This window comes from Carcharhinus amblyrhynchos, chromosome 7, assembly GCF_965287045.1.
Source record: "Carcharhinus amblyrhynchos chromosome 7, sCarAmb.v2.hapA, whole genome shotgun sequence".
Taxonomy (NCBI): Eukaryota; Metazoa; Chordata; class Chondrichthyes; order Carcharhiniformes; family Carcharhinidae; genus Carcharhinus; species Carcharhinus amblyrhynchos.
In genome coordinates, this window is record NC_137330.1 from 121,981,995 (window position 1) to 122,007,478 (window position 25,484).

Below are 25,484 nucleotides of genomic sequence, written 5' to 3' on the forward strand. Positions count from 1 at the left end.
TTAGCCCTCTTGACATGAACGCTAACATTGCATTTGCCTTCCTAAGTGCTGACTGAACCTGCATATTAACCTTGAGAGAATCTTGAACAAGAACTCCCAAATCCCTGTGTGTTTCTGATTTTCCTAAGCATTTTCCCATTTAGAAAAAATTCTGTGCCTCCATTCCTCCTTCCAAAGTGCATAACCTCACACTTTTCCATATTGTATTCCATCTATCACTTCTTTGTCCACTCTTCAAACCTGTCCAAGTCCTTCTGCAGCCCCCCCGCTCCCTGCATCCTTAATACAATCTGTCCTTCTAGATATCTTTGTATCATCTGCAAACTTAGCAACGGTGCCTTCAGTTCCTTCCTCCAAATCGTTTATGTATATTGTGAAAAATTGTGGTCCCAGCACTGACCCCTGAGGCACACCACTAGTCACTGGCTGCCATCCTGAAAAAGAGTCACTCCCTGCCTTCTGCCAGTCACCCAATCCTCCATTGATGTCAAGACCTTGCCCTTAACACCATGGGCACTTAGCTTATTTTAACAGTCTCCTACATGGCAACTTGTCAAAGGTCTTCTGGAAATCTAATTAAATTACGTACACTGGTTCTCCTTCACTTAACTTCTTTGTTACCTTCTCAAAGATCTCTAACAGGTTTGTCACACATGACCTCCTCTTCACTCAGTCCTATTTTATCATGCACTTCCAAGTACTCAGTGACCTCATCTTTAATAATGGACTCTAAAACCTTGCCAGTGACTGCAGTCAGGCTAACCAGCCTATAATTTCCCATCAGCTACTTCCCTCCCTTCTTAAGCAGTGGTGTTACATTAGCTACTTTCCCTGTTTACAGTGATTGCTGAAAGATCACCGTCAATGCCTCCACAATTTCCTCAGCTATCACTGTTAGAACCCTGGGGTGTAGTCCATCCTCCCCAGGTGACTTATCCACTTTCAGACCTTTCAGTTTCCCCAGACCCTTCTCCTTAGTGATGGCTACCACACTCACCGGTGCCCACGTTTCTCTTGGAGCTTTGATATCCCACTGGTGTCTTCCACCATGAAGACTGATGCAAAGTAACTATTCAGTTCCTCTGCCATTGCTTTGTTTCCTATTGTTACTTCTCCACCTCGTTTTCCAGTGGTCCAATGACTGTTTTTGCCTCTCTCTTACCTTTTTTATATTGAAAATGTCTTTAACAGCATAACAGTTAAATAGTTAAACACACTGAAATGGCAAGCACATTAAAAAAAAGACCTGTTGCAGTCAACTGTGGAGTGGAAAAAGCGAGACTTATTCTACCACTTTTCACCTGACCGTAACAGAAGCTTGGGGTCCACCTGGGATTGGACTAATAGACGATGAGAAACTGGAAGCTGGAAATCAAATTTATTCCTAAAAGTATTTCAACAACTTCAGACAAATTTCCTTTTGGTTTACATCTGAGAATATGTCTCCAAATTCAAGACTATCAAACCAAAGTAATTTAGGATACTTTAAAAGTCTTATCTGTTGAACAGTACTAGAGTGTAGCTAGGCATTTTGAAATGAATATTTGCAAAGCTACAGAACTTGAAATCTGCAAACTTTTAGTCTCCCATTTTTCAATTGCCTCTGAACAGCAAGAGACTAGGCATTGAATCTGAAGCTAACAAGCTTAAAGCCAGACTCATTTTTCAAAGAGAATTTGAGGGACTGCTGTAGTCTGTTTCACGGAGACTTGGCTCACTGCTGCTATTCTGGACTGTGCCCAATAACCAGATGGCTTTACAATCCATCAAATGGACCATACAGCAGCCTCAGGCAAGCCTAGGAGAGGTAGGGTCTGCTTCTTAATCAACATCTTGTGGTGCCTAGATGTAGCAACACTGGCGAGTTTCTACTCCCCGGACCAAGCACACCTGATGCTAAAATGCCACCCCTACTACCTCCTGCGGTAGTTCACCTCTGTCATCCTGACAGCATTTTACATCCCATTGCAGGCCGATGTGAAGACTATGCGGGACAAAATATACACCATTACAAATAGCCTTGAGATGAAACACATCGAGGCCTTGTCCTTTGTGGCCGGGGACTTCAAGCAGGCCAAGCTCAAGTGTGCCCTACCAAGATATCACCAACGCGTCTCCTGTTCCACCAGAGGCCAAACATTCTTGACCACTGCTACACAAATATCAAACATGCCTACTGCTCTATCGCCCACGCACACTTGAGCAAACCACACCACAAGACTGTGCTCCTGCTCCATGCTTAGAAGCAAAAACTGAAATGGAACAATCCATCAAAGGAAGTTATATAATGTTGGACTGAAGAATCAGATGTTGTCCTACAGGACTGCTTAGAGTCAATAGACTGGTCAGTATTTAAAAGCTCTATGACCAGCCTGAAGGCGTATGTCACGACAGTAACTGACTTCATTAGTGTGTAGAAGACTGTGTGCCAAAGAAGAAAATCCATGTGCTTCCCAGCTGGAAACCATGGATGAACAGGGATATCCGCTGCTTGCTGAAGTTTAGGTCTGAGGCATTCAAGCCAAGTGACCCTGACCTATACAGAAAAGCCAGATGTGATCTAAGGATATCCATTGAAGATGCCAAAAGACAGTACCGGACCAAGCTGAAGTCACAGGCTAGCCATGTGGACCCTGCCGACAATGGCAAGGTCTGCAAGACGTAACAGGCTACAAGATGAAGGCATGTAAAATCGCCAGCACCAATACACCCCTCCCAGATGAGCTCAATACATTCTATGCCCATTTTGAACAAGAAGTCAGTGAGAGATCCTCCACCACCGAGGTTACCATTGCAGATGTCAGAGCAGCCTTCTGGAAGGTCAACCTATGGAAAGTGAATGGCCCAGATAGGGTACCCGGATGAGCATTCAGATCCTGCATGGACTAACCTGCGGTGGTATTCACAGACATCTTCAAGCTCTCTTTATGACAATCTGAGGTCGCTACCTGCTTCAAGAAGACAATCATCATCCTGGTACCAAAGAAAAGCCAGACAATGTTCCTTAATGACTGTTAGAACATAGAACATAGAACATTACAGCGCAGAACAGGCCCTTCGGCCCACGATGTTGCGCCGACCAGTTAAAAAACAATGACCCACTAACCTAAACCAATCCCTTTTCGTCCATAAACCTATCCACGGATCTCTTAAACGCCCCCAAACTAGGCGCATTTACAACCGCAGCAGGCAGGGCATTCCAATCCCTCACCACCCTCTGGGTAAAGAACCTACCCCTGACATCCGTCCTATAACTACCCCCCCTTAATTTAAAGCCATGCCCCCTTGTGCTAGCTTTCTCCATCCGAGGAAAAAGGCTATCACTGTCCACCCTATCTAAACCTCTAATCATCTTATATGTTTCAATAAGATCCCCTCTTAGCCGCCTTCTTTCCAGCGAAAACAACCCCAAATCCCTCAGTCTCTCCTCATAGGACCTCCCCTCTATACCAGGCAACATCCTGGTAAACCTCCTCTGCACCCTCTCCAAAGCCTCCACATCCTTCCTGTAATGTGGGGACCAGAACTGCACACAGTACTCCAAGTGCGGCCGCACCAGAGTTGTGTACAGTTGCAACATGACGCTGCGACTCCTAAATTCAATCCCCCTACCAATAAACACCAAGACACCGTATGCCTTCTTAACAACCCTACTTGATTCCCAACTTTCAGGGATCTATGTACACATACACATAGATCCCTCTGTTCATCCACACTATTCAAAGTCCTCCCGTTAGCCCTATACTCAACACATCTGTTATTCCTACCAAAGTGAATTACCTCACACTTTTCCGCATTAAACTCCATCCGCCACCTCTCGGCCCAGCTCTGCAACCTGTCCAAGTCTTCCTGCAAACTGTGACACCCTTCCTCACAATCTACCACACCTCCGACTTTGTACTCCTGCACTCAACTCTGGAACACCTAGATAACAAAGACACCTATGTCAGACTCAATTTTATCGATTACAGCTCAGTCCTCAACACGATTATTCCACTGAAATTTATCTCCAAATTCCGTGGCTTGAGGCTCAGCTCCTCCCACTGCATCTGGATCCTAAATTTCCTAACCCATCAGCAATCAGTGAAGATCAGCAGCAACACCTCCACAATCATCCTCAACACTGGTGCCCCACATGGATGTATCCTCAGCATCTTTCTATACTCCTTCTACACGTATAACTGTGTGGCCAAATTCCCCTCCAACTTGATTTTCAAGTTTGCTGATGACACCACTGTACTGGATTGGATCTCAAACTATGACGAGACAGGGTACCGAAAAGAGAGAATCTGGCAGATTGGTGCAATGACAATCTCTCACAATGTCAATAAAGTGAAGGAGATGGTCATTGACTTCAGGAAGCGTAGTGGAGGACATGCTCCTGTCCACATCAATGGGGACGAAGTAGAAATGGTCGAGGGCTTCAGGTTTTTAGGTGTCCAGATCACCAACAACCTGTCCTAGTCCCTCCATGCTGACACTATAGTTAATGAAGCCCACCAATGCTTCTACTTTCTCAGAAGTCTAAGGACATTTGGCATGTCAGCTACGATTCTCACCAACTTTTACAGATGCATCGTAGAAAGCATTCTTTCTGATTTATCACAGCTTGGTATGGCTCCTCCTCTGTCCAAGACTGCAAGAAACTGCAAAGGGTTGTGAACGAAGCCCTGTCCATCATGCAAACCAGTCTCCCATCCATTGACTTTGTCTACACTTTTGGTTGCCTCGGAAAAGCAGCCAGCATAATTATGTACCCCACACATCCCGGACAAACTCTCTTCCACCTTCTTCTGTCAGGAAAAAGATATAAAAGTCGGAGTATACATAACAACCAACTGAAGAACAGCTTCTTCCCTGCTGCCGTCAGACTTTTGAATGGACCTACCTTACATTAAGTTAATCTTTCTCCACACCCTAGCTGATACTGTAACACTACATTTTGTACCGTCTCTTTCTGTATGTACGGTATGCCTTATCTGTCTAGTGTGCAAGAAACCGTACTTTTCACTGTACACGAATACGTGTGACAATAGTAAATCAAAAGGCTAGCATTAACAAGGATACAACTGGAGCAGTGGAAACTAGAGCTAAAATTCCAAGAATAAAAAGAGGAAAGAAAAGAGACAGGAAAGAAAGGAGGAGAGAGGATTTGAGGAAAGGAGAGAAGAGTCTTCTACAGCAAAAATGAGGAATAGAAATTCAGACAGTGGGGTTCAATTCCGATGTCAGTTCACTGTCTGTCTGGAGTTTGCAATTTCTGCATGGGTTTCCTCTGGGTACTCTGGTTTCATCCCATAGTCCAAAAATGTGTGGGTTAGGTTGATTGGCCATGCTAAATTGACTCTAGTGTCAGGGGATTAGAACATAAGAACATAAGAAATAGGAGCAGGAGTAGGCCATCTAGCCCTTCAAGCCTGCCCCGCCATTCAATAAGATCATGGCTGATCTGTCGTGTCTCAGTTCCATATTCCCGCCCTCTCCCCATAACCCTTAATCCCCTCGCTTATCAAAAACCCATCAACCCGCGTCTTAAAAATATTTAGCGAGGCAGCCTCCACCACCTCAACGGGCAGAGAATTCCAGAGATTCACCACCCTTTGAGTGAAGAAGTTCCTCCTCAACTCCGTTCTAAACCGCCCCCCCTTTATCTTGAGGCTGTGCCCCCTAGTCCTACTGTCCTTTCTGAGCGGGAAGAGCCTCTCCACCTCTATCCTATCCATCCCATTCATCATCTTATATGTCTCAATGAGATCTCCCCTCAATCTTCTAAACTCTAACGAGTACAAGCCTAGTTTATTCAGCCTCTCCTCATAGCTCAACACCCTCAACTCCGGTATCAGCCTAGTAAACCTCCTCTGCACACCCTCCAAGGCCAAAATATCCTTGTGTAAGTGCGGCGACCAAAACTGCACACAGTACTCCAGCTGCGGCCTCACCAATGCCCTATATAGCTGCAGCAAGACCTCCCTACTTTTAAATTCAATCCCCCTCGCTATGAAGGCCAGCATCCCATTCGCCTTCCTGACCACCTGCTGCACCTGCAGGCTGGGTTTTGGGACTCATGCACAAGGACCCCGAGGTCCCTCTGCACCGTTGCGTGCTGCAGTTTTTCGCCCCGTAAGTAATAGTCCTTCCTACCATTATTCCTACCAAAGTGGACCACCTCGCACTTGCCAACATTAAATTCCATTTGCCATTTCCTGGCCCATTCGCCTAGCCTATCTAGATCCTTCTGCAGACTCTCCACACCCTCAGTGCAATTTGCCGTTCCACCAATCTTGGTGTCATCAGCAAATTTTGACACCATACACTCGGTTCCCTCCTCCAGATCATCTATATAAATAGTAAATAGCTTAGGCCCCAGCACCGACCCCTGGGGCGCTCCACTAGTCACCAACCGCCAATCCGAATAGCACCCATTAACCCCCACTGTCTGCCTCCTATTTGACAACCAATCCTCTATCCACGCTAACACCCTACCCCCAACTCCATGCCCCCTTACCTTCTGCAATAACCTCTTGAGAGGCACCTTGTCAAACGCCTTCTGAAAATCAAGAAAGACCACATCCACCGGCTCTCCTCTATCCACCGCCCTAGACACATCCTCATAGAACTACAATAAATTTGTCAGACATGACTTCCCCTTAACGAAACCGTGCTGCGTCTGCTCTATCAAGCAATTCCCCTCAAGACGCCTCGTTATTTCCTCCTTGATGACGGATTCTAACATTTTACCTACAACAGACGTTAAACTAACCGGCCTATAATTCCCTGCCTTTTGCCTGGCACCCTTCTTAAACAACGGCGTAACATTAGCCGCTTTCCAATCTTCCGGCACTTCCCCGGAATCCAGCGATGTCTGGAAAATAACCACCAAGGCATCCACTATCACCTCCGCCATTTCTTTCAGAACCCTCGGATGCATTCCATCCGGTCCTGGTGACTTGTCCACAATCAGTCCCTCCAGTCTGTCGAGCACCGCCTCTCTAGTAACAATAATGTCATTGAGACCCTCCAGTCCTACCACCTTTCCATCGCTAACACCCGGCATTATTCACGTCTTCCTCCGTGAAGACCGAAACAAAAAAGTTATTCAAGACCTCAGCCATTTCCCCATCCCCTACCACTAAGTCCCCCCTCTCATCCTCTAAGGGTCCAATGTTCACCCTAGCCAGCCTCTTCCTTTCTATATATTTATAAAAACTCTTGCTATCCTATTAGCAGGGTAAATACGTGGGATTATGGGAATAGGGCCTGAATGGGATTGTGGTTGGTGCAGACTTGATGAGCCGAATGGCCTCCTTCTGTACTGTGGGGATTTTATGACACAGCTTCAACAGAGTAGGGAATAATCAGTTGCATCCAGTGGAATTGCAACTTGTGAGATAAATGACCCGAGCTCAGGATTGAGTGTTGAACTCCCAATTGGCAGTCTGATGTAATGAGGAGGATATGGAAGCATTTTTGTTTAATTTGAAAAGCTTTCAGCAAGGCAATGGACTCTTCTATTCTAAAGCAGATCAGTGGGAAAAGCCTATGAGGTTTATTCCCTGTTGTCCAACAAAGGCTTGTCAAACTGAGATGACAAAAATTTCTTGTGTAGGAACTAGAACCAGGGGTGTACAGTCAAAAATTCTGAGCTTCCCAGAAACAACCTGAGCAAACTTACATTGAGTTCAAAAGAGTGATTCAACTTGCTTTCAACCAATGGATATGCTGCTTAAGATAGATTTGAAGGTTTGTTTCAAAATGTTTCCATGTAATATTCAGTCTTACAGATCTGGAAAATCTCAGATTTGGTCCAATTTGCTGCCTTAATTGCTTGTTAAACTTGCATGCCCTCTTTGTGATTTATGAACAAGGACACCCAGGTCCCTTTAGACATCAAGACTTCCCAGTCCCACACAATTTAAGAAATGCTGTGCATTTCTGTTTGTCCCACCCAAATAGATAATTTCACATTTTTCCACAATCTGTTTCCATTTGGCATTTTCTTGCATATTCACTCAGTTTGTCTAAATCTCCTTGAAGCGTCTTTGCACCCTCCTCACAACTCTTCATTCCCACCTAGTTTTGGGTCCCCACACCCAAATCATTGATAAAGATTGTGAATAGTTGAGCCCCAAGCAATGATCCTTGTGGCACCCATTTGTCACAGCCTGCCATCCCATGAATGATCCATTTATTCCTATTTTGTTTTCCACTTGTTAACCAAGCCTCAGTCTATGCCACTATATTACCCCCTCCCAATCTCACGTGCTCTAATTTTGTTTAATAACCTCTCATGGGATCTTAACAGGACCCTTCTGAAAATCCAAATACACCATATCCACTCATTCCATCTTATCTATGTACCAGTTATCACATCCTTTAGTTTCTAGCAGTTTTCCTTCCTGCTGACATGCTAACAGGTCTTCAGTTCTCTGTTTTTTCCCTTCCTCCTTTCTTAAGTATTGGGGTGATATTTGCAACTTTCTAATTTGCAGGAACTGTTCCAGAATCTATTGAATTTTGGAAGATGGCCAACAATACATTCATTATTTCTACAGCTACTTCTTTCAACATTCTGGAATATGGATGATCAAATCCTGGGGAATTATCAGTTATTAATTTCTCCAGTGCTATATTTTTAGTAAAATTAAGATATATCAAGTCTTCATTCTCACAAGTTCCATGGTTCTCTTGTATTTCAGGAAATTTTTTTCCAACACAAAGTATGTGTCTACTCTGGTTAGCTGCTGTTGATGGAGCCACATCTCAGTATACTGAAGTTTCAGGATATGGGAACTGCAAAACAACCAACAGAGGGCAACATAAATCTATGTTTATTCTGAATCTTTTCTCGTTAGGACAACCGTATTTGCTAATGGCTCACTGCTACTTACCAACGTGAAATCTCGCAGCTTTGGTGTGTACAGATGTGTTGGTCGGGGTCCGAGTGGGAAGCCCACAATGCTGGAAGCTGCACTGCGTATGGCAGGTATGACTAAAGAATAATGTAAATATTAAATGTCAGCGACCATATTCATGTGTTGTAATATGAAGTCAGTAGTGCTGATACCATAATGCTGGAAAGGGAAAAACAATGGTTAGCTTTTATTTTTCATTTTTTCTTTTCTTCTTCTGCAGTAGGTTGTTGGAGGAAGGATGCTCTGAACATCAGTAAATTAAAGATCACGGCAGCTTTTGAGTGACATTTCAATTAACATTTTAGGTGAAGGAACATAAAGACTTACATGAGTAAAAATGATCTCCGCAGGTTTCTGCTGCTTTAAACTTTGTCACAAATTAATGGGTGCCAGCAATGTACAGTCATACCCCTCCTTACAGTTATGGAATGGAATTTATTCAAATTTTAGATTATTTTCAGGACTCACCTGATGAAGAAGCAGTGCTCCAAAATCTCGTGATTCCAAATACACCTGTTGCATTTTATCTTGGGGTTGTGAGACTTCTTACAATTTTCTGCCAGTTAGAGGTTGAATTTTGTCTTGCTTCCAAACAGACAAGGGTTGATTATCAGTCTATTAATTGGATTGTCTTGAGGGTTTTGCAGCATGTGTAGACAACTACAGAGAGGAGGAGAATACTGACCAAAGAACCATAGGTGATATGGGGGATCTTTTTTCATTCATTGGGTGTGGGTAAGTTTAATTGCAAGTCAGGATGGTTAGTGCCTTGATCTGCTGCAGCTGTTAGGGAGGGAGCTCCAGAATTTTGATGCAGTAAGTATAATTGCAAGTCAGGATGGTTAGTGCCTTGGAGGCGAACTTCCATGTAGTGTTGTTGAACCCTGGGTTCAGAATGTCTCTCTGGAGCTAGAGAGGAACTTGGAATAGAACATAGAACATTACAGCGCAGTACAGGCCCTTCGACCCTCGATGTTGCGCTGACCAGTGGAACCAATCTAATGACCCTCTAACCTAAGCTATTCCAATGTTATCCATGTGCCTATCCACTGACCTTTTGAATGCCTTTAAAGTTGGCGAGTCCACAACTGCTGCAGGCAGGGCATTCCACGACCTTACTACCCTCTGAGTAAAGAACCTACCTCTGATATCCGTCCTATAATTACCACCCCTTAATTTAAAGTTATGTCCCCTCGTGTTAGCCGTCACCATCCGAGGTAAAAGGCTCTCACTGTCCACCCTATCCAATCCTTTGATCATCTTGTATGCCTCAATTAGGTCACCCCGTAACCTTCTTCTCTCCAATGAAAATAACCTCAAGTCCCTCAGCCTTTCCTCATAAGACCTTCCCACCATACCAGGCAACATCCTGGTAAACCTCCTCTGCACCCTTTCCAATGCCTCCACGTCTTTCTTATAATGCGGTGACCAGAACTGTATGCAATACTCCAAGTGCGGCCGCACCAGAGTTTTGTACAGTTGTAACATGATGTCACGGCTCCAAAATTCAATCCCTCTACCAATAAAAGCTAACACACTGTACGCCTTCTTAACAACCTTATCAACCTGGGTGCCAACTTTCAGGGAGCTATGCACATGTACCCCGAGATCTCTCTGCTCGTCAACACTGCTAAGAGTCCTTCCATTAGCCCTATATTAGCCCTATAGGAGGGGGAGGATCCAGTTGTCGTGGTTCACATGGATACCAATGACATAGGTAGGACTACAAAAGATGTTCCGTTAAAAGTGCATAAGCACTAAGGGCTAAAGTTAAAAAATCAGAACTACAAAACTGATAATCCTGGGTTACTACCTCAGCCTCTAATAAATTGGTATAGATAAATAAGATCAAAGTTGAATGTGTGGCTCAAAGGTTTTGATGGTAGGAATAGGTTTTGAGTCATGGGGCACTGGTATCAGTACTGGGGACTGAGGAAACTGCTTAGCTGGGATGGTCTTCACTTTAACTGTCCTGGGAACACAGTTCTGGCAAGTTGTACATCCAGGACTGTAGAGAGGGCTTTGAAACTAAAGGGTTTGTGTGAGGCAAGGTTTGGAAAGTTAAGAGAAAGAATGAGGCACATTTCCAGATAGGATAATGATAAAAAGAGAGTAAGTACTCGAAGGGTTGGAAGCCTTGAAAGCTGATAAGTTGTCAGGGCTAGATGAATTGTTTCCAAGGCTGTTGAAGGAGGTCAGGTAGGAGGTAGCAGATGCTCTAAGGATGATTTTCCAATTTTCACTAGATACAGGGGAGGTACCGGAGCAATGGAGAAATGCAAACATAGTTTCCTTGTTTAAAAAGGGATTGAAGGTAATGCCAAACAATCATAGGCCAATTCGTCTTACATTGGTGATAGGCAAATTGGTAGAATCGATCCTGAGAGATAGGATTCACTGTCACATAGAAAGGCATGGACTTGTCAGGAATGGTCAGCTTGGATTTGTTAAAGGAAGTTTTTGCCCCAAAAACTTGATTGAAATCTTTGAGGAAATGGCAAGAAGGGTTGATGAATGTTGTGCAGTGAATGTTGTGTACATAGATTTTAACCAGGGGTTTGACAAGGTCCCACACAGCAGATTGGTCAAAAAAGTAAAAGCCCATGGGATATAGGGTAATGTGGCAAACTGGATAAAAAGTTGGCTGAGTAACAGGAAACAAAGGATAATGATTGTTGGATGCCCTTGTGAATGCAAAGTTTCAAGTGGTGTTCCACATGGTTCGGTCTTGGAACCCTTTGCTGTTTGTGTTTTTTATATATTAGCTGAATAGTGTAGAGGATAGCTATAACCTACAAAATAATATTGATGGGTTTGTGGTGTGGGTGGTAAAATGACAGATGGATTTTAACATAGGGAAGTGTGAGTAAAGCATTTAGGGAGGCCAAATAGTTTTGGGAAAACACAATAAATGGGAATATACAAAGAAGGGTTGATGAAGTAAGAGACCTTGGCATACAAGTGTGCAGGTCCCTAAATGTTCAAGAAGACAAGGTTGTCAAGAAGGCATTTGGAATGCTCTTCTTCATTGACAGGGGTATTGAATGTAGAAGTAAGGGTATAATGTTAGAATTGTATAAACCATTAGTGAGGTTACAAATGGAATATTATGTGCAGTTCTGATCATCATATTACAGGAAGGACGTAATTGCTCTGGAGAGAGAGTGCAGAGGAGGTTTACAAGAATATTACCAGGGCTCGAAAAGTGTAGCTATGAGGAGAGATCGGATAGATTGGCGTGATTTTCCTTGGAACAAAGAAGGCTAAGACTTGATAGAGGTCTACAAAATTTTAAGGATAGAGTGGATAGGATAAAATTGTTTCCCTTGGTGGAGAATTCTAGAATCAGGGCACATAGATTCAAGATAAGTGGCAGAAGGTGTAGAGGGATCATGATTAAGAACTTTTTTATGCAGTGGGTGGTGGGTGTCTAGAATTTGCTGCCTGAGTTGTTGGTGGAGTCAGAGACCCCAAACTTTTTTTAGAAGTACCTGGATCTACGTCTTAAGTTCTGTAAGTGACAGGCTATGTCAGGCTGTGGGACCAGAAGGGGTACCTGAGTGGCCTCAGGCTGGCATGAACCAGATGGGCTGAATGGCCTCCTGTGGTATAACTTTTGTATATTTTTAATAGTCCAGCATAGAGATATGGGTAATGGACAGTGTGTGACAGGAAGGGACAGAGCATGCAAACACAAGAGTGTACTGGCAAATAAGGTAAAAAATAGGGAAAATGGTAAAAACACATAATTAAAGGATGCATCAAAAAATTTGTAGCTGAATTTGATTAATTGGATGATTTGATAATAGAAATTAATGGATATCACATGATAGCCATAGCAGAGATGTGGTTGCAATGTGGCCAAGACTGGGAACCTAATATTCAAGGGTATTTGACATTTCAGAAGGGGAGGAGAAAGGAAAAAATATAAGGGGAGCTCTGTTAACGAAGGATGAGATCTGTACACTGGTGAGAAATAACCTTGGCTTGGAAGATCAAGATGGAGAATCAGTTTGGTTGAAATATATATAAAAAAAATGCAAGGGGAAAGTAGTCACAAGCGGGTGTATTTTGTAGGCCCCTTGGCCAAGGCTATACTGCAGCACACAGAATATATCATGAAATAATGGGGGCTTATAAGAAAGGACCTACATTAGTCATGGGCAATTTTAATCATCTTGTATACTGGAGAAATTAGATTGGCAAAGGCACTCTTGAGGATGAGCTCATGGTGTTTTGCAAATATTTTGTTTTGGCCGAGATTCTCCCAAAAAAAATTCCAAGTGTTGAATTTGTGTGAAAACTGTGCAGAAAGAGGCCATTTGGCCCATTGAGTCTACACTGACCATAATCCCACCCAGGCCCTATCCCCATATCCCTACATATTTACTTGCTGATCCCTCTAACTCTGCATCTCAGGATACTAAGGGGCAATTTTAGCATGGCCAATCAACCTAGCCCGCACATCTTTGGACTATGCAAGGAAACCTGAGCACCTGGAGGAAACCCACACAGTCAGTAACCCAGGTTGGGAATCGAACCCTGGAGCTGTAAAGCAGCAGTGCTACCGTACTCCACTGGCCCTCTGTGCCCCCCCCACTCCCCCAGTGGCCAAATTGCTGACCACCCCCCCACAAAAGCATGCCTGGGCCCAGCCCTGATGGCTGGCCTCTCTCTCTGCTCACGATACCAAAGTGCAGAGTGGCAGTGGTCCCCCCCCCAACGCACTGATCGACCCCATCAGGACCTGCCCCTTGGTATTGCCCCATGTCCAATGGGCAGTGCTAAGGTGCATCCTGGACATTGGCACTTCGCCTGTTGGGCATAGCCATGGGCACTGCCTGGCATTGACAAAGTGTCAATGCCCAGGGGGTACTTCCCCAGTGCCCAACCTCTAGCGGGGCCCTAATTTCACCCCCCTTCACTCCAGTGGGGTCAGGCCACCAGCTCCTCAAAAGTGGGGAGCTACTGTAAATCCCACTGGAGTGAAATACTTCAGGCAGGGGGGGAGTTGCTAGCAGACGTGGAGATTTCAGTCCAGGTCCATTAATGGTGGATTAGCCATGCTAAATTTAGCATGGCCAATCCACCTTTAGTGTCAAGGGATTAGCTAGGGATAAATGCATGGGGTTATGGTGATAGGGCTTGGATGGGATTGTATTCGGTTCAGAATCGATGGGCTGAATGGCCTCCTTCCACACTGTCATTCAAATAGCATTTAAATTACATTGAAATTCAAATTAACATAAATTATGCAACTCTGTGTCTATATCCAGTGTTGAGCTGATGGTGCCGGAAATCCAGCACTGGGAGATGCGCTTGTGACCAGGCGCCCACTAACCCGGTCCCGCTGAAATCTTCCATCTAGCTGCACTAAGAAATCAGTGCAGTGGGATGGGAGAGTCGTCCCTTATGTCCAGAAACAACCATGGAATGGGCTATCTCTATGAGTAATAAGACAGGATTAATTAATAAACTCGTAATTAGGAATCTTTTAGGCATTAGTGACCATAATTTGATAGAACATAACATTCAGTTTGAGGGTGTGAAAATTTGATCTGAAATTATATTCTTGAACTTAAAGACTGTTAGACAGAGCTGGCTACAGTGCACTGAATAAATAGGTTAAAAAATAATGCAGTAGAAAAGCACCGCAGATGTTTCAAAACTCAATAAATATATATTGCATTGAGAAAGAGACTCTACGAGAAGGATGCACCAGCTGTGGCTAATTAAGGAAAATCAGAATGAAATCAAGGAACAAAGGGTGTACAATACTGTGAAGATTTAGTGATAGGCCAGATGAATGGGAAAATTTTAGAAACCAGCAAATAAGATTTTAAAAAAACTAAATGGGCGGCACAGTAGCACAGTGGTTAGCACTGCTGCTTAACAGCTCCAGGGACCTGGGTTCGATTCCCAGCTTGGGTTACTGTGTGGAGTTTGCACGTTCTCCTTATGTCTGCGTGAGTTTCCTCTGGCTGCTCCGGTTTCCTCCCACAGCACAAAGATGTGCGGGTTAGGTTGATTGGCCATGCTAAAATTGCCCCCTACTGTCCTGAGGTGTGTAGGTTGGAGGGATTAGTGAGTAAAATATGTAGGGATATGGGAGTAGGGCCTGGGTGTGATTGTGGTTGGTGCAGACTCAATGGGCCGAATGGCATCTTTCTGCACTGAAGCGTTTCTGTGATTTCTAAATGGACAATTTGGAGAATGAGAGTAAGTTGCTACGTTGAACACAATCATATTAGCTTAACGGTAAAAACTGGGTGGCATGGACAAGTTGGGCCAAAGGGCCTGTTTCTATGCTATAAATCTCTAAGTCTCTCTGAAATGTTAAAACAGATAGGCAGAACTTTTGATAAAATAAGTGGTTGTCCCTTTGAGGAAGAGACTGGGGAATTGGTACTGGAAACAGAAAAATGGAAGAAACTGTGAACAACAATTTTCGATCTGTCTTCGAAGGCACAAAAAGCATCCCAAGAATAGTAGAAAGTCAAAAAGGCATGAAACCAGATGACCACACTGCATTGACCTAGGCACTGGAAACTACAATGGCACATGCAGCCCTGTCAACCCTGCAAAATCCCCCTCGCCCAAATTTGGAGACTTGTGCCTAAATTGGGAGAGCTGTCCCACAGACTAGTCAAACTACATCCTGACATTGTCATACTCTTAGAATCATATCTTACACACTGACCCAAATTCCACCATCACCATACCTGGATATGCCTTGTCCCATCCACAGGACATATCTGGCAGAGATGATAGCATTTTTTTTTATCCACTTGTGGGACATGTTGCTGGCTGGCCTGTAATAATTGCCCTTCCCTCGTTGCCCGAGGCAGTTGAGAGTCAACCATGTTACTGAAGCTCTGGAGTCACATTTAGGTCAGATCAGGTTATGTTCCCTGAAGGACATGAGTGAACCAGATGGTTTTTTGTGACAATCAACAATAATTTCATGGTCATCAGTAGATTCTTAATTCCAGATATTTTTTATTGTATTCAAATTCCGCCACCTAGATTCGAACCTGGGACCCCAGATCATTAGTCGAGGTTCTGGATTAATAGTCTAGCGATAATACCATGAGGCTATCACCTCCCCCAATAGTGGTATACAGTCATAAGTTTATAACTTAACAAGATGTAGGAGTAGAATTAGGCCATTCGGCCCAATGAGTCTGCTCTGCCATTCGATCATGGCTGATATGCTCCTCATCCCTATTTTCCTACTTTCTCCCCATAACCCTTCAACCCTTTACCAATTAAAAATCTGTCTAACTCCTCCTTCAATTTACCCACAGTCTCAGCATCCAGTGCACTTTGAGTAGCTAATTTCACAGATTCACAACCCTTTGGGAAAAGTAGTTTCTCCTCAATTCTGTTTTAAATTTGCTACCCTTATCCTAACACTATGACCTCTCGTCCTAGAATGCCCCACAAGAGGAAGTATCTGCTCCACATCTACCAAAACTGTACAGTACTCCAAGTGTGGTCTCACCAATGCCTTGTATAATTGCAACAGTACTCCTTATCTTTATATTCAGGTTGGAGTTGCCCTGAGAGATCTCAACATCAACTCTGGACCCCATGAAGTCTCACGATATCAGGTCAAAAATGAGCAAGGAAGCCTTCTGCTAATGCACATACACACGCACACACACTCACTCTCTCTCTCACTCCCAACCCTACCCATTAGGCTATGGTTCAGTTTAATTAACTTATTTATTAGTGTCACAAGTAGATTTACATTAACACTGTAGTGAAGTTGCTGTGAAAGTCCCCTCATTGCTGCAATCTGGTGCCTGTACGGGTACCTGCAGAAGAATTTAGTACGGTCAGTGCACCTAACCAGCGCATCTTTTGGACTGTGGGAGCAAACTGGAGCACGCAGAGAAAACCCGCGCAAACATGGAGAGTGTGTGCAGACAGTGATCCAAGCCAAGAATCTAACCCGGGTCCCTAGCATTGTAAGGCAGTAGTGCTAACCACTATGCTGCCTGTGCAGGACTAGTGAAAGTTGCACGCACTAGACGGAGTTAAGTGATCCTACACCCAATGGATCAAATCAAAGCTCTGCAGTCCCATCACATCCAGTCATGAATGGTGGTGGACAGTTAGTAACTAACACAGGCTGGAGGCTCCATAGACACCCCCTTTCTCAATGATGGGGAATTCCAGTATATTGGTGCAAAAGTACAAAACTGAAGCATTTTCAACCATCTTCAGTCGGAAGTGCAGAGTGACGATCCATCACGGCCTGTTCCTGAGTTTTCTAGTATGACAGATGTCAGTCTTCAGCCAACCTGATTCATGCTATGTGATGTTAAGAAATGGCTGAACACACTGGATATAGAAAATGTTGTGGACCCTGGCAACATTCCAGCAGTATTGAAGTCATTTTTCAGAATTGATGCGCCTCAGCCAGGCTGTTCCAGTACAGCTGCATCATTGGCATCCAGCTGGCAATGTAAAAAATTGCTCAGGTATGTTCTGTCCACAAAATGTAGGACACATTACTGCCACAGCGGTCTACTTTCAGTCACCAGCAAAGTGTTGGAAAGGATCATCGACAGTGCTAAAAATCTGGAGGGGTGCACATCACTGATTTCATATCTAGTGCAAAGGTTGTGACTGTGCAGACCTAGAATATCACTGCAAATATTCCTCAGGGTAGTGTCCTAGGCCCTGCCAATTTCAGATGCTCTGTTGTGCTTGGTATTTTTTGTCTTGATTCAATGCTTAAATCAAAACTAAGCTACCCATCAAATTTTATTCTTTATTCTCTTCCCAGTGGTTTTATATATACAATTGAGCACCACTAACACAGCCCCAACCCACCCTCCAGGCCATTTCAGAAGGCAAGTATCTTTCCAGTTAGTGTGGCACTGCAGTCACACGTAGAGTCATAGAGGTTTACAGCATTGAAACAGGCCCTTTGGCCCAACTTGTCCATGCTGCCTCTTTTTTAAAACCACTAAACTAATCCCAATTGCCTGCATTTGGCCTATGTCCCTCTATAACCATTGTATCCATGTAACTATCTAAATGCTTTTTAAAAGATAAAAAACATGGGCTAGATGAACCAGTTGTAAAAATACTGAATGTTTACATTGTGTAAGGGGGGGAAATGAAGCCATTTACGGCACAGGTTATTGTGTAGAATCATACAAAGAAACAGCCTTTATTAAGGAAACTCAGTTGGATTTTTTTTCTAAATCCCAGTGCATTTTACAAAGTCTTTGGTGTTTAAAAAAAAAAATCGATGGCCAATGTATTCCTAAATAATAATGGTGCAACCCCTCTTTGCCACCCTCACCCCCACCATGTGAACTGTCTTTGGTCATGGAGAGTTCATATTCATCTGGAAGTTCTTGTTGGGAGTTAGATGTGTGAGCTCACTTTTACCTTGTAGTGATTTTAGTATCAATGTCGGAAAGTACCCTTACTAGAAATCAATAAAAATAAGTGATTGTTAAAAAGGTGATTTAGTTGTATCCTTGGCTTTTAGATTCTCCATATGCCTTTATATAAATTAAGTTTATCACAATTAATTGAAAAAGTAAAGAATCGTCTTTGGAATAAAACTGCAAATAAGCGGCACTGCTGCCATCTATTGAATATAAAATGTCAACAGATGTTAGAGTTCACGTGATCTATGTAGAAAATTTGAACATAATTGCAGTTTGACCATTTTGAAATGTTTTTAGATATTTTATGAGTAAAGTTTTGCAAAACAAAATGTTTGTGTTAATGAAAATTTCTGCAGCTATTAACATGCAACCTGCATTAGGATGCAGGGAAAAAGTGGATTATAAAGTATCTAAAATATTGAGCTGCTTCTAAATCCATTTTTTTAAATCCAGAAATCTACGATATGCTAACGTTCAACCCAAAGATTTTCATTGTAAATACTACGCAGCATGTTGAATGCCCACCACCAAGAGGACTGCCTTTGCCTGTCGTGTCATGGTATAGAGATGGTACACGAGTTCCATCTGAAGGTCGTGTTTATCAGGCTGGGAATGAGCTGATCTTCAATGAGATAGCAGAAGAGGATTCCGGGATTTATACTTGTCATGCTAGAAACAAAGCTGGAGAGAAGACCAGTGAGCTGAGTGTCACTGTGGCAAGTAAGGAGCAATTAGATTTCTGTGCACTTCACTTCATCTGGAAAGTATTAACAACTAACAAATTAGTTTGATTTGTAGTTAGTGTTAGAATGTAGGTAAAAACAACTAATTTGTTTTTAAGTAATTTGAGTAATTTTTTTCAGTGGGAGTTCACATTAGAATCTCTCACATTCTGTGCAATGCAGAGGCCACCAGCTTAATCGCTGGCCAACCTGGGAACTCTGCAGTGCTGCCCCCGCCCCCCTCCCCCAGCCCCAACTCACCACTGCCTGATCATGCCCCCTGCCCCCACTGGCCGTTTATGCTCCCCCTTGTTCCGGACCACCCTGATTTTCAGCCCCTCAGTCCACCCTGGTTGCTGGCCTCCCTCCTGGCCCCATCGATCCCATTGCAGATTGGCAGCAAGGACCCCACTCCTGCCAATCACCCCGAGGCCCTGGCCCCCATCAGGCTCCACCCGCTGGCACTGCCACATGACCTTAAGACAGTAAGATATTGGAGCAGAATTTGACCATTTGGTCCATCGAGTCTGGTCTACCATTCAGTCCTGCTGATATGATTCTTGAACCCATTCTCCTGCCTTCTCCCCTTATGATCTAAAACCTATCTATCTCTGTCCTAAAGAAACCCAATGACCTGGCTTCTACAGCCTGTGGCAATGAGTTCCACAGATTTACCACCCTCTGACTGAAGAAATTTCTCCTGATCTCAGTTTTAAAGGAGCACCCCTTCAGTCTGAGGTTGTGTGCCCAAGTTCCAGTCTCTCCCACTAGTGGAAACATCCCCTCCACTCCGCTTTATCTTGGCCTTTCAGTAATCTGCAAGATTCAATTAGATCCCCCCTTATTCTTCTAAACTCCATTGAGTATAGACCCTGACTCCTCAACTGCTCCTCATATGACAAACCTTTCATTCCTGGGATCATTCTTGTGAACCTCCTTTGGACTCCCTCCTATGCCAGCAAATCCATCCTCAGGTATGGGGCCCAAAACTGCTCACAATATTCCAAATGGGATCTGACCAGAGCCTTATGCAACTTCAGCAGTACATCCCTGCTCTTGTATTCTAGCTGTCTACAAATGAATGCTAACATTGAATTTCAAATGGTTTATTTGGAATCACGAGCTTTCGGAGTGCTACACCTTCATCAGTGGCGCGGAGGTCCATTCACCTGATGAAGGACCAATGTTCCAAAAGTTCGTGATTCCAGATAAATCTGTTGGATTTTAACCTGGTGTTGTGAGATTTCTTACTGTGCCCACTCCAGTCCAATGCCGGCATCTCAACATCATAACTGCCAACTGAACCTGCATGTTAATCTTAAGAGAGTCCTGAAACAGGACTCCCAAATTCCTTTGTACTTCAGATTTCCGAAGCTTTTCCTCATTTACAAAATAGCCTGCCTCTGTTCTTACGACCAAAGTGCATAACATCACACTTTCCAACGTTGTATTCCATCTGTCACCTTTTTGTCCATTCTCCTAATCTGTCCAAGTCATTATGCAGCTTCCACACTTCCTCAGCAGTACCTGTCCCTCAACATGTCTTTGTTTTATCTGCTAATTTAGCAACCATAGCCTCAGTTCCATCTTGCAGATCATTAATGTATATAGTGAAAAGTTGTGGTCCCAACACTGTGGAACACCACTAGCCATCCTGAAAATGACACCCTTATCCCCACTCTTCTGTCTGTCAGCCAATCTTCCGATGGCCAGTGCCGAGGTGTCCCCCCGGCATAGGCACTTTGCCCCTTTGGGAAGTGCCAGGGCAAAGGCTGGCACAAGGTTTCCATGCACAAGGGGCACCGCCCCACCACAGCCCAACCGTCTGGGGGGCCCCGATTGCCACCCCTTCACTCCAGTGGGGTCAGGCTTCTAGTTCCTCTAAAGTGGTGAGCTTTTCTAAACTCCGCTGGAGTGAAACACTCTGACTGGGTGGGAGAGGCTAGCAGATCCAGAGAATTCAGTCTCAGGCTTGCTAATAGCATTTAAATATATTTAAAATATCATTTAAATGCATGCCCTGCTTCCCTGTCTGTTTCCAGCGGCGCAAGGTGCCGAAAAGCTAATGGCTTTTGCTACCAAATAAACCTGTTGGACTTTAACCTGGTGTTGTGAGACTTCTTACTGTGTTTACCCCAGTCCAACGCCGGCATCTCCACATCATGACTACCATCAACACCGCAAACTGTCGGCTCCAAGTGGAAAGGATCTTCAAGAAGATTGTGCATATTGACACAGACATCAAGTTTCTACAAAGATGCAAGAAAGCAGGCAAGATATCAAAAGGACTACAGATCATGAACCCACTCAGGTCAACCTATAACACAGACTACGCTGAGAGACTTTGCTGTCACACCTCTCTCACACTCCTCAACCACCTTATATACCAGCTTTACAGCAAACACCGCATCCTGGAAACCAAGATAGAATCCATATTCTCAACTTGCGCTCAGGAATAGACCAGCTGCGAAACTCTGCCAAGCAGACGAAACAAAGGAATTACACCATCTATATGCACACCAAGAACAGGAAACTTGAGAAACTCAGCATCACCACCAGCAGCAACCAAGCCTCCCCCAGTACCACAGTAGAAAACAGTACCACTGCAGGGAAGTCCATTGTCAACTTGTCGGACTACACACTTCAACTAGATGAATTTGAAGTTCTCAGCCGAGGGCTCAATTTCTGCTCCACCACCAAAATAGACCCCATCAGTTTTGCAGCAGACACAGAGGAATTCATCAGGCAAATGAGGCTGCAGGAATTCTTCCACAAAATCCAAGAGGCCAACAGCGAACACAATGAGACAATGAACCGGAACAGCCAACAGAGATCTGCAGTGCAGCAACCGACGAGGGAAGAGTCGAATTGGACTCCTCTGGAAGGCCACTGCCCTCGACTTGACATATATGCCCAAGCCATCAGGAGGTGTACCAACACCAGATTCACCAACCGCACTCACAAGACAGCCCCAAACATCATCCAAGCACAATGCAACGCCATCCGCGCTCTCAAGACCAACCGCAACATTGTCATCAAACCAACAAAGGGGGGGCCATCGTCATATTGAACAGAATGAATTACTGCAAGAAGTGTATTGACAACTGAACAACGAGGGACACGACAGACAGTTACCCACAGATCCGACCAAAGAACACATTTGTCAACTCAACAGATTGATCAAGACCTTTGATCCGGACCTTCAGAGCACCTTCCGTGCTCTCATCCCACGTACTCCCTGCATTGGAGATCTATTGCCTCCTGAAGATACACAAGGCAAACACACCATTGTATTGGGCAATGGGATCCTGTGCGAGAACCTCCCCAGCTACGTCGAGGGCATCCTGAAACCCATTGTACAAGAACCCCTAGCTTATGTTGTGACACTATGGACTTCCTACAGAAACTCAGCGCACATGGAGTAATTGAACCAGGAGCACTCATTGTCACAATGGATGTCTTGGCACTCTACACCAGCATCCCCCACAATGATGGCATTGCTGCAATTGCTTCAGTACTTGACACCGACGACTGCCAGTTTCCAGTTGCAATTTTATAACTCATCCTGGGCCACAATGTCTTCACCTTGAACAACCAGTTCTTCATCCAGACACACAGAACAGCATGGGGACAAAATTCGCACTTCAATATGTCAACATCTTCATGCACAGGTTCAAACAAGACCTCTTCACCGCACAGGACCTTCAACCGATACTATACATTAGATATATCGATGACACTTTCTTCCGTTAGACTCGTGGTGAGCAATCACTGAAGCAACTATATGATGACATCAACAAGGACTCGCCAACTTTAAGGGCGTTCAAATGGTCAGTGGATAAGCATATGGATAACATTGGAATAGTTTAGGTTAGAGGGTCATTAGATTGGTTCCCCTGGTTGGCGCAACATTGAGGGCTGAAGGGCCTGTACTGTGCTGTAATGTTCTATGTTCTAAGTTCCATCCCACATCAGATTCACCATGGACTGCTCTCCGGAATCAGTTGCATTCTTGGACACACGTATCTCCATTAAGGACAGTCACCTCACCACCTCACTGTACTGCAAGCCCACAGATAACCTCACGATGCTCCACTTCTCCAGCTTCCACCCTAAACACGTTAAAGCAGCCATCCCCAACGGACAAGCCCTCTATACACAGGATCTACTCAGATGAGGAGGATCGCAACAGCCACCTCCAGACACTAAAAAGTGCCCTCATAAGAAGAGGATATGGCGCTCGACTCATCAATCGACAGTTCTGACCCTCCACAGTGAAAAACCGCACCAACCTCCTCAGAAGACAAACTCGGGACATGACGGACAGAGTATCCTTCTTCATCCAGTACTTCCCCGGAGTGGAGAAGCTATGACATCTTCTCCGGAGCCTTCAACATGTCATTGATGAAGACGAACATCTTGCCAAGGCCATCCCCACACCCCCACTTCTTGCCTTCAAACAACCGCACAACCTGAAACAGACCATTGTCTGCAGCAAACTATCCGGCCTTCAGGAGAACAGTGACTACGACACCACACAACCCTGCCACAGCAACCTAAGCAAGACGAGCCGGATCATCAATATGGATGCCATCATCTCATGTAAGAACACCATCCACCAGGTACACGGTACATACCCTTGCAACTCAGCCAACGTTGTCAACCTAATACGCTGCAGGATAGGATGTTCTGAGGCATGGTAGATTGGGGAGATCATGCAGATGCTACAAAAATGGATGAATGAACACCGCTTGACAATCCCCAGGCAAGAGTGTTCTCTTCTTGTTGGGGAACACTTCAGTGGTCACAGGCTTTGGCCTCTGATCTTCGGATAAGCGTTCTCCAAGGCGGCCTTCATGACACACGACAGCACAGAGTCACTGAGCAGAGACTAATAGCCAAGTTCCGCACACGTGAGGACGGCCTCAACCGGGATCTTGGGTTCATGTCACACTATCTGTAATCCCCCACGACTTGCCTAGACTTGCAAAATCTCACTAACTGTCCTGGCTGGAGATAATATACATCCCTTTAACCTGTGCTTAAAGCCATTTCTGCTCACATTGTCTGTACCTTTAAGACTTGATTACCTGTAAAGACTCGCATTCGAATCATTATTTTGTAAATTGAGTTTGTGTCTTTATATACCCTGTTTGAGAATAGAACTCCCACTCACCTGATGAAGGTGCAGCGCTCTGAAAGTAGTGGCTTTTGCTAACAAATAAACCTGTTGGATTTCAACCTGGTGTTGTGAGATTTCTTACTGTGTTTACCCCAGTCGAACGCTGGCATCTCCGCATTATTATTTCCAGCGGAGCAGACTTGACAAAGTGAGAAGGCATGGGATCCAAGGGGATCCCTTGGGGCTGTCGCCTTGTGGATCCAGAACTGGCTTGCCTGCAGAAGGCAGAGAGTGGTTGTGGATGGGTCTTTTTCAGCATGGAGGTCGGTCACCAGTGGAGTGCCCCAGGGATCTGTTCTGGGACCCTTGCTGTTTGTAATTTTCATAAGTGACCGGATGAGGAAGTGGAAGGATGGGTTGGTAAGTTTGCCGACGACACGAAGGTTGGTGGTGTTGTGGATAGTCTGGAGGGATGTCAGAAGTTGCAGCGTGACGTAGATAGGATGCAAGACTGGGCGGAGAAGTGGCAGATGGACTTCAATGCAGATAAATGTGTAGTGGTCCATTTTGGCAGGACCAATGGGATGAAGGAGTATCATATCAAGGGTAAGACTCTTAGCAGCGTAGAGGAGCAGAAGGACATTGGGGTCCGAGTCCATAGGACTCTTAAATCGGCCTTGCAGGTGGAGGATGTGGTCAAGAAGACGTATGGTGTACTGGCCTTCTTTAATCGAGGGATTGAGTTTAGGAGTTGGGAGATAATGCTGCAGCTTTATAAGACCCTAGTCAGACCCCACGTGGAGTACTGTGTGCAGTTCTGGTTGCCTCACTACAAGAAGGATGTGGAAGCTATTGAAAGGGTGCAGAGGAGATTTACAAGGATGTTGCCTGGATTGGGTGGCATGCCCAATGAGGATAGGTTGAGGGAGTTAGGCCTCTTCTCCCTGGAGAGACGAAGGATGAGAGGTGACCTGATAGAGGTTTATAAGATGTTGAGAGGTATAGATTGGGTGGATTCTCAGAGGCTATTTCCCAGGGCTGAAATGGTCGCTGTGAGAGGACACAGGTTTAAGGTGCTGGGGAGTAGGTACAGAGGAGATGTCAGGGATAAGTTTTTCACTCAGGGTGGTGGGTGAGTGGAATCGGCTGCCATCGGTGGTGGTGGAGGCAGACTCGTTGGTGTCTTTTAAAAGACTTCTGGACGAGTACATGGGATTTAATGGGATTGAGCGTTATAGGTAGGCCTAGTAGGTAGGGATATGATCGGCGCAACTTGTGGGCTGAAGGGCTTGTTTGTGCTGTAGTGTTCTAT

At 44.6% G+C, this 25,484-nt stretch overlaps 1 protein-coding gene across 1 annotated transcript in view; it reads left to right on the forward strand.

The window, feature by feature from the left end:
- The window catches only part of ptk7b (protein tyrosine kinase 7b), a 377,620-nt gene that overhangs the window by 272,253 nt on the left and 79,883 nt on the right, over window positions 1-25,484 (forward strand). The window contains exons 6-7 of the mRNA XM_080193066.1: window positions 8,853-8,983; window positions 18,782-19,048. Coding sequence (XP_080049192.1) covers window positions 8,853-8,983; window positions 18,782-19,048 — 398 coding nt within the window. The remainder of the gene's footprint in view (window positions 1-8,852; window positions 8,984-18,781; window positions 19,049-25,484) is intronic.